This window comes from Nicotiana tabacum, chromosome 19 (genome assembly GCF_000715075.1).
Source record: "Nicotiana tabacum cultivar K326 chromosome 19, ASM71507v2, whole genome shotgun sequence".
NCBI lineage: Eukaryota > Viridiplantae > Streptophyta > Magnoliopsida > Solanales > Solanaceae > Nicotiana > Nicotiana tabacum.
Window position 1 is genome coordinate 84,608,383 of NC_134098.1, and position 10,444 is coordinate 84,618,826.

Genomic DNA, 10,444 nt, shown 5'->3' on the forward strand with positions numbered 1-10,444 from the left:
CACCCCTGACTAAAAGAAGCAATAGACGTAATGTAAGTTACAACCACGATAAGCTTTAATCCCAGCAAGGTTGATTATATGTTCAAAATCTCTTGTGTCGATCTATTTTAACTTAAATGACATCACAAAAATAATCACAAGTATTATTAATCATCTAATGAATGATCAAAGGTGGCTTTTCTTTTTCTTAGACGTCAGTTTTTTTTTGCATGATATTTAGCTTCATGTTCTTGACTTTTGTTAACTGAGTTACCCAAATGACAGAGAAAACTGAACCTTTGAGAAAATAAAGCAAAAGACAGATGTCAAATCATGAATAAAATTAGATTCTTAAAATAAAAAGTATTCCCGCCAAGAGATAAAAAATGAATGGTAAGGTGGGAACTAACAGGTATTCGATGAAATAATCGTGTTATGTAAAAGCTGATTATCACCGTTATTAAAAAATGAATGATTGATACTACTATAAGGTAAACTGTTAGGAAATATGTCAAATCCGTGTAAAGTATAATTAGTTAATTAAAGCTGCACGTTAAACATTTAATACGATAATAATCCAAATTAAAGAGATTAGTTAAGATCTCTAATAGCTGAACAAACAGATAGGCTCCTCAGTCCTCAAATCATAAAAATCTGTCAATAATTAATACATGTCCCCCATAAGAAAATCTCATGTGAAAGTGATTGCTATCTTTAAATTTGTGGGCAATAGCCTAATGAATGGGCCACAGGTTGTGGGCCTCCACCCAAATCTCTCCATTCATGTTACTGTATCCAAATCTGAGATGGATTTGAAAAAATGACACTGCATAGCCGCTGTAAAAATAATAATCGAAAAATATATAAAATATAAAAAAAATTATATTTTTTTGTATATATATACATTCTGTATGTTATATACAAAAAATATATAAATTTTATATATTTTTTCGGCTAGCAAATGTAAATAATTTCTGGCGCAGGCTAAAAGTGATAATACTCGATGGAGTTCGAGTACAAAGTTTTCCGGAAGTTACAAATTTGGCCGCTCAACCCAAAATATTTACAGCCCTATATATAGGGTAAAAATAAAAAATAGTTAGATTTACGCCTAATAATTGAAAAATAGTCACAGTTTCAAAGGTAATCAAAATTTAGCCACTTTTTTTTTTATGTAAAGATAAAAAACACCCTTAAAAATCTGGAAAAATTCCAGCATAATATGATGGAATTCGAATTTTTTACATATGAGATTCCAACATAATGTGCTGGAGTTCTAATATAACATGCTAGAAGTTTAAATGTAGGAGCTCCATAATCCAGTATATTATGCTAGAATTTTCTGTGCGGTGGAGTTCTAACATAATATGCTTCAAGTTTATACGTAGGAGCTCCATAATCCCGCATATTATGCTGAAACTTTTTGTGTTTCAGCAAAACAATGGTTATTTTTCAATGACATTGCAAACGCTCGATTGCTAGCCCGAAAAATGGCTAGCTTGTGTTATTTTCACCTATATATATAATACACTAATTATGTACCTATAGGATAGGAGTATAAGTTTATCGTTGTACAGATGAGTAACCAATTAATGGTTCGTTGTTATTAAAAAACAGGAAATAGCAACATTTCATTGCATCTAGAAAAAGCTGAATCTAATATTTTTTTCCCCAATAAATTCTAAATAAAGTTCAGAGGAACGTAAGGGGATATTCCTGAATATCTTTTTGCCCTTAATTTCAAAAATAAAGTTAGGAGGAACCTAAGGCGATATTCTTGAAAATTTTATTCCCTTTCATTTATTTTATGTTGAAGGTTGAAAATGAAAATAGTTTTCTTTTTAAGATGACCAAACAAAAAGTTGGCATGGTATTAATAATTATAGATGACTAAGTTGCCAAACAAAAAGTTTGTATTAATAATTATAGATGACCAAGTTGCCTAACAAAAAATTGGTACTCTAATAATAGGTCTCAAATATTTGTAAGTTTGAGATTAATCAACTAGATATGGGACAAATACCTACAATTTGATGACTTGGAGCCTGAAAACTTTCAATATCTCAATCATTAAATTCTAGATTAAGACCATAGTTGAAGTATAATCTTCCACTTTTGCTGCAATATATTGCGTGGCGGACGCACGTGGTGGCAAGCAGGTTCAACTGAATCCGCTTCATCAAAAAAATAATACTGTGTATATGTATAAATTAAGATTAAAGTTGCGTAAATTTTGTATAAATATTTTATTTGAATCCACTTGACAACTACTATTTTATGACTAAAGTTATGTACTTCTAAGATTGAACTCGTTTGCACAAAATTCTGGATCCATCATTGAATATATTATTTGGTACTGCGATGAAAACTTGTTCGTAATTCTAGGATAATGATTTTGCCAATTCATATAATCAACTCCTACTAATATTTGTTGATTAGTGTATTGACAAAATTCATGTGTCACCGTTAGTTTACATGAACGATAAATATTTTTCGTTTTTCCTTCAATGACAGAACAAATTCAATCAATGTGCTCAAGGTTTGCTTTGTGTTAATTCATTATTCTGAAATCTGAATGACTATCTATCATTTCTGAGTTATCGATCAATATGTCGAAAATTATTCTTTGGATCTTTTTATTGTTATCTTTTCATTTGTTCATTTGCCAATGGTTTTAGCACAAAATGAATATAGTTTTGAGATATTATTCCATTGCCTTTTAATTTTACGACGAACATGATATTAACGAGAAAATCATCCGGGATTACAGCGTGATAGATATGATTCATCTATTTTTAATTATAGGTTTTGGATTTTAAGCCATGTGAATAAAAATATTCTAATAAAGAACACTTTCACTTTATTGAATATCATGCGACACGAATTCAAATTAATTAGGATTACTGTACAAATATCAAATATTAAGTGGAAAAAAAAAGATATTGACGTGAAAAGTTACAAACATGTGGTACTAGTGCTAATAGAGTAGGATCGTCGGTGACTCTATTATTGTGCGTGATACGATTTGGGACAGAGTAAGACATCACACCAAAAACATTTTAGAGTGAAGTGATTGCTGACTACTATATACCCCACTTCCCTCTCCAAAATATATTGACCTTAATTTCTTTTATCTTACATTAAATAGTTTTTTACCCGATGCACATCTTATCTATTTAATAGGATATACTTATTTACTTTTACCCGTATAAAACTACAAATATTGAATAACTTAACCTACTGAATCTTATGCATATGAGAAAAAAATTACCTATTATTTTTTTATCTCCATTGAGATTTGAATGAAACCTCATAATTCTTCTGGGCTCCATCGACCACTAGGTCCATATCTTTGGATGTCATTGAATAACTATTATTAACCATTTAGAAATAAAATCATATATTTACATTACTTGAAATAATGAATCATCAGTTTTAGAACTAACCATGATTAAAAGAAGATTAATCCATAATAATGGAAGAAGGACCGAAGGAGGTATGCCAAGTGTAAATTAGATTACGTGAAGGAAGTTCTAATTGTACTATGCAATCTTAGGTTATTAGTGGAAAGATTTATTTTAGGAAAGGTTAGGAAGGGATGACATATGTTTTCGTTTTCTCCTTTTTGTTGGAGATAGATGATTTAAACTTTTTAATTGATAAACCCAAACTTTTCTCGCCACGTTCTGATTACGAGTATTTTGCTTTTTTCTTTTTCTTTTTGATGGAGAGGCTAAAGCTAAAATAAAGTCTGATAATTGAAGCTTGCACATGTAAAGATATTTAGTAGCAGTAGCAAAGATTTGGGGTTCGAGTTCTGTGAAATAAAAAATTTTCTAATAGGAAGTTATTTCCCTTTTAAGAATGCTATGCAAAATTAATTTGGATTAGTCAGTTAATTTCGAATATCATATGATGTTACCAAAAAAATGAAGATAGGCCTATTAAGTTTTTTCTTCTGGTAGATCAATTGATAAGTAACAAAGGATAATAATGAGACAAAAAATAACAAAGCAAAATATACAGAGGTGACGAGTATTTTTTTCTTTTCTTCTAATTTTGAGTTTCTTGATTCAAAATTCTTGTTTCTTTTTCTGGGATGATGTACTGTTCTTTCCCCACATTATTTTGTATTGGTATTGTTCATTTTTCGAAAGTTTGGATCTCATAAAAAGATAAGTAAAATACTATTGTTAATTCTTGGAGGTGGAGTAAGGAAAAAGGTAAAGAGAAACTTTTCCATTTCATTTCTAAATTCTTCTTCGTCCATCTCGAGCAGTGAGCAAGATTCAAAAGGATAAAGGAATGAAAATGAAATAAAGTAGTCAATTGGTAATTGTGACTTGGTTACTGTAATGGTACCGACTAGTCTGATAGTGTTTTGTCTAGGACTACTAGCAGTTTATGTTGTGTTTCATACTTTTGCATGTATTTGTGTTATTGCTTTTCCATTTATTTGTTGTCTCTCATGTTGCTGATATTATTTTTCTGGTTTATATTGTTGTCACGGATCTATTATCTCTTAGTCAAGAATCTCCCAGAAACGTTTCTATCTCCTCTAGGGTAGGAGCAAGGTCTGCGTACATTCTACTCCCAGACCCCACTAGTGAAATTTTACTGGGTTGTTGTTGTTGTTGACTTAGCTACTATATTAATGAAAAGGTATGGGTTTACCACCAAACTTGCGATGGAATGATAGTTATCTCATCATCGTTAATTAAAGATTTCAAATTTAAATTTTTCTAGAAATGAAATTATTTTTGATGAGAAGCGCTTTATCATAAAAGTAAAATTTCTAGCGTGACATTTGAATAAAAAAAAGATATCGACTTTTAGTGGTCTAAGATAGTCACACTTGTCCATCCTACGCCGAGTTTCCTTTTGGTTTTAAAATTAACTAAGCCTTTCAAAAGTATATTTATTGTTTGACATTTCTTATATTATAGTTGGACAACAAAATAGAAACAACAATGATATCAGGGATTAATAATGCGCCATTTTCTATTCTATTAGTCCAATAATTATGTAAGTATTAATTGTCTTTCTTAAAACCATTATAATCGTGGTTATCCTTTAAGTATCTTTTTTTTCTTCAAAAGACTGCGAAAAAGATAATGGGATTAAATTTCTTGCGGGAGGTCAAATTTGATTTGGTCATATTTATTTAAAGTAAAAAATGAGAACCTCCCAAAGTTGACCGAAGTACAACTGTTGTTAGCATAGAAGCATGCCAATAAGGACGGTGATCCATTAGTTATTTCTCTCCTTTTTATTTATTTATTTATTTATTTTTCGTAAGGCATTTTCCTTCGTAATTCTAAAAATCCATATTCCAAAGAGCCAATCATTTTCTGGTTTCTTTTTCTTCTCTTCATTTTCTAAATCTTCAGACGATTATGATGCTGAAATTCAAAATGAAAAGGTATTTTAAGTCAAAACTGATGTTATAAATAAATAACTGAGAGTACAATTTTTGATAAAAGTGTTGAAATTAATAATAATAAAAAAAAAAATTGTTGGGAAATATTTTTTGTTAAATTAATTGATACATCCTTAAAGGTGTTTATGAATAGAATTGAGAGGAACTAAGGAGTTTTAGCTTGTGAAGGATATTACAAGGATTATAAAACATATTACGGATAAAAAGTTAATCAAAACAAAAGTGCTTATTAGTAGAAAAACAATTAGTTGGAGATAACCTTGATTTCAGCTTATATGCATTTGGTACTTATGGAATGCATAGATAAACTAAAAATATCCTAATAAATTAATTTGACTAGTTAAAAAATTTACCTAATACTTTCAATTTAGACTAGTTTGACCGACTTAAATTTTTTTAACAAACACGCTCAAAATTAATTTTTCTCTTTTTATTAGCTAATTATGTGAAAATTAAAATACAAATTACGAGTTCAATATTAAGCTGTTAACTATGTTTTGAAAATATCAGCATTGTCGTAACGTTGCGGCAACTATTAACTCGCAACAATAGCCGCGAGCGAGTTCTCAGGCCTATTTTGTCGGTGGTTATTATTAACTGAACAAATATTATTTATTTCTCGGTATTCCCCACGAATTACCTGCCTGTTTTCCTGAACAGAACGAAATAAAAAATATCACACAATTTTAACCTCTGTTTTTATCCCCTTTTTTCGCGGGAACTCTTTATTCCTTACCCTTCCCCACTTTCTTTCTTTAGTAGTAGGATTTTAGGTATCAAATTCAAAAATTATCTTCTTTTTAGTTTTTTTAGTTTTTAATGTTTAAAAATATTTAAAACGAAGAATGCCCATAAGCTGAAGTAAGCTTTATTGTCAGCAAAGCACCTACCATTGGCATGTATTTATTTGTTTTTTAGTTGGTACTATTAATTTTGTGTATATGATCTTGGCGGCATTTCTTTCTTTTTCAAAGTTTTAATGGCTTGTTGCGACATATGGGCTCAATCTTTAGGTAAATTCCTGTTGTCGGACTCGGATCCTTATTTAAAGATTTTTTAGCAGATTCATTACGTAAGATATACTGTTATCGGTCATTGAAGGTGTTTACTTTTTTTTTTTTCTTTATTCATTCAAAGTTTGGATTTTCTTATTGTACTTGTTAATGGTGTTAATTTTTTTATTTTGCTTTTGACTATTCAGATCAAAGCTTATATTCTGGACCAGTGTCTTGCCATACACTTCCTTTGTCTTGTCAGCTGGAGCATTCCCTTTTTGCAGAAACAATAAATTTTCTGGGTTGCTGCAATTGATATAAATTTATCAATAATTTCTCTGGTATGGTTAGCCAATAAAAAAGAATTACATTATTGGCCGTCAACAAGATGATTTTTGAGAAGGAAAAAAAATCAGAAAAGAGAAATGTGCTAGTTGGAATTCGATTTGACGGCCATATTAGAGAGTTGTTGAATTGGGCTATTGTAAAATTTGCAAATCCTGGAGATAGGGTTGTTGCTCTACATGTTTGTCGAAATTCAGGTACAGTAAATTTTTACTTGTCCTAATTGAATTTGCTTTGTTTCTTAACTAAATGTTGTTGTCTTGACATTGTATTGTAACTTATCATTTCAGATTCAATTGCAAAAGATAAATCCTTGTTGGACACTTATCTGGATGATTATGATGGCTTATGTAATAAAAAGCAGGTTGCTTTTTCCTTTTTTCTTTTCTTCCTAGTGACAAATACAATTGAACTTTCTCTAAATTGTTTGTTGTCTTTTTGGAAAATAAAAAAAAACCACCGATTGTGATTGATGTAGGTTTGTTTTTGGTTGGGAATTTCAGGTGGATATTATTTCTCTGGTGTTAAAAGGAAGTTCAATTAGAAGAGTTTTGGTAAGAGAAGCAAAGAACCATTCTGCAGTTGCTGTAGTTGTAGGAACTAGCAAACATAGTACTCTTGGGTAAGTAGAGCTATATACCCTCTTCTTCTTTTTCCAGTACTATCCCGACTAATCCGGATTTTGATTATTCTATTTTGCGGTTCATGTATGTTGTGCTTAATAAATTTGAAAAGGACTTGTGTAGGAGCTGGACCTCAATTTCTAAATATTGCGCAAAGCGGCTTCCTATCACTACTGAGATTATGGCCATTGACAATGGGAAGGTTTTCTTTAGAAGAAGCTCTAATTCCCAACTCAAAGGTTTGATATTGCTTTCAGATTGCACATTTATGAGCTTATTTTCTCATTTTGTATTAAAGAAAAACTGAATTTGTTCTGTTTTCGGTGAGGATAGGTTCTTTTAGTGATCCAAAACCGAGTCTTCAATCAGAAAGAAGTTCTACTCTAAGGGATTGCCTATCTGAATTTGTTGAATCTGAGATATCCGAAATGGGAAGATTCAGTTATGAAGTGAGTAATACTGAGAATCCAAAAGAGGAAACTGTGAGTTCTTTGGCGAAACACAAGAAAAATTCTCTTTCACTAGGTTCAATTTCTCTTCCTACCGAAGATTTTGCTGCTGATAGACCTGGTTGGCCGCTTTTACAAACCGCGAGTTCATTGAATCAACCAGCTAAAGTAGTAAGAAAAATGTCGGTGGTGCAATGGGTGATGACCTTGCCAAATCGATCTATGTTAGATAGTCCTAAATCCGATTTTTCTCCAAAGGAATCGCCAAATGCCTTTGGGATGGAACAAAAATACTTCATGGATTGTAATGAAAAGGAAAGTGCATCAGTTTGTAACCAGCTGATAAAAGATTTGCAGCTTATACTTGAGGCAAATTCATCCGGCATCAAATGGTTTAGCTATGATGTTTTAAAATCATCGACTTCCAACTTCTCCTCAGGTTGGTTTTTCTAGCTTTTATCTACACTTCATTCTCTAAATTCATTTGCTTTTTAAACATGGGAAATTTGTGCAGAGAAATTGATTGGAAAAGGAGGGCGCAACAGTGTATATAAAGCTCAGCTTTCTGATGGAAAATCAGTGGCAGTAAAGATTTCCAGTTCATCAGAGGAAGCGCGAAAAGATTTCAGGCAGGAAATGGACATTATGACAAGAGTTAAACACATGAATATTGCTAATCTACTTGGAATTTGCATAGAGGATTCCCATCTGATATCTGTTTACAATTTTCTTTCACAAGGAAATTTAGAAGAAAATATACATGGTAAGCTGCAAACCAAGAATTTATTTTTGTAAAAAATAAAAAAACATCCAAGGTATTCTATTAATGTTTAGTGAATTTTCAAAAGCAGGAAGAAGCAAATCAGTTTTGCAATGGGAAAGAAGATTCAAAATCGCCGTTGGAATAGCAGAAGCCTTAAATTACCTACACAATGAATGTCCAAGGCCTGTTATTCACAGAGATGTCAAGTCATCAAACATCCTTCTCAGTGATGATTTTGAACCACAGGTGTGCTTGTCAAACTAACAGATAGGGCAGTTATTTCATTATTGTACATTAAACAAGATCATTAATTCGTTTAGGATTTAAGTGATGATTTTGAACCACAGGTGTGCTAACTTACCTGTAATTATCTTATAATTGACCTTATTGTGTAAATATTTTGTACATTGTTAATTCATAGAACTTAAACTCGCTGGTCAATTCTCCTTTGCAGTTATCAGATTTTGGGTTAGCAATATGGGGACCCACAAAAGCATCCTACTTGACTCATAGTGATGTGGTAGGAACCTTTGGATATCTAGCACCAGAGTATTTTATGTATGGGAAAGTAAGTGATAAGATTGATATCTACTCCTTTGGTGTGGTTCTGTTGGAACTATTATCAGGGAGAAAAGCTATTGGCTTTGAGACTCCCAGTGGTCAAGAAAGTTTAGTCATGTGGGTAAGCATCTCTACTTTGACAATGAAACTTTTAGTCCAAATTACAACTTTCATTGGTCAATTAAACCAAATTTTTTCTAAAATTGTTTTCCAGGCGAAACCCAAGTTAGAAAGTGAGGATATTAAAGCAATTTTGGATGAGAATTTGGATGTGAATGTTGAAGATGATAAAGTCCAAAGAATGATTCTTGCAGCAAAACTCTGTCTTACACAAGCAGCAAGGCTACGTCCTAACATAAACCAGGTAACTACAATTCATTGCAGCTATTCCCTTTAGGGGTCGTTTTGTTTAAATTATAAGAAACTTTACTCTCCATATAAAATTTCGTAAGTATTACTTATGCAACGTCCAGTTTTCAGTTTAAAATCTTGTAATAACTAATATAATCTTTAGTATAACTAATGCATAAGTTATGCGGTGTTTATGAAAGTCAAACGTTGTAATACTAATTCTGGTGTAAATTATATGGGAATTTATGCATTTTCTTATATGGGATAAGAATACATGTGTTAGCAATACATAGATAAGAGTATCTAAAGACAAAAAGATTCCATGTATTATTTTTCACCATGCATTATAATTTCTATATAACTGAACCGCAAACAAAACGACACCTTAGATTGTAACCCCATGTTGTTATTTGAGTAGATTCTGAAGATGTTGAAGGGGGAGAAAGATGGGAATGAAGAAGCTAATGGTGGAAGTGGTGAGGATCATAACAATATAGAAGAATATAATGATGATGAAGTATATCCAGATTCAAGTGCAGAGTCCCATTTAAGTCTTGCATTACTTGATGTGAATGATAATTCCACATCTTTCAGCAGTAGTCAGGACCAAAGCAGCCCTCTTTCTTCTGTAGATGAATACTTGAGAAAAACGTGGAGCAGATCCTCAAGCTCAGAATATTAGTAGCTAGCTTTTACTACAAACTTTTTGCAAATCTGTCATTGTACAGTTGGAAGAAGAAAAAATGCACCCATTGTTGAGGTGATTAGATGTAGAAGGAACAAAAACTTTGTGATTATAGCAAGAAAGTTGTCAACCCCACAGATATTTTGCAATTCTGTGGATCGAACTGCTGTAATAAAGTTCATTATCTTTTTGTTTTGCTGCTTTTGAAAGTTTAATTTTGGCAGAGGTTAAGAAATCAATCAATATTGCTCTA

The 10,444-nt window shown here is 31.6% G+C and overlaps 1 protein-coding gene across 5 annotated transcripts; it reads left to right on the forward strand.

Annotated features, from left to right (window-relative positions):
- The first annotated feature begins 6,292 nt into the window (after positions 1-6,292).
- On the forward strand, positions 6,293-10,444 carry LOC107765909 (protein kinase STUNTED). 5 transcript variants are annotated; one of them, XM_016584608.2, is made up of 11 exons: positions 6,293-6,432; positions 6,621-6,956; positions 7,050-7,123; positions 7,263-7,381; positions 7,506-7,621; positions 7,716-8,270; positions 8,346-8,594; positions 8,680-8,840; positions 9,049-9,276; positions 9,370-9,519; positions 9,925-10,444. In XM_016584608.2, exons 2-11 carry the CDS (start codon positions 6,803-6,805, stop codon positions 10,186-10,188), a joined length of 2,070 nt encoding a protein of 689 aa, XP_016440094.1. In that variant the 5' UTR covers positions 6,293-6,432; positions 6,621-6,802; the 3' UTR covers positions 10,189-10,444. The 5 variants fall into 5 exon arrangements, with proteins under 5 accessions (XP_016440094.1, XP_016440095.1, XP_075094210.1 ...); XM_016584609.2 differs by having other exon boundaries at positions 8,683-8,840; XM_075238109.1 differs by lacking the exon at positions 6,293-6,432 and adding an exon at positions 6,483-6,520 and having other exon boundaries at positions 8,683-8,840.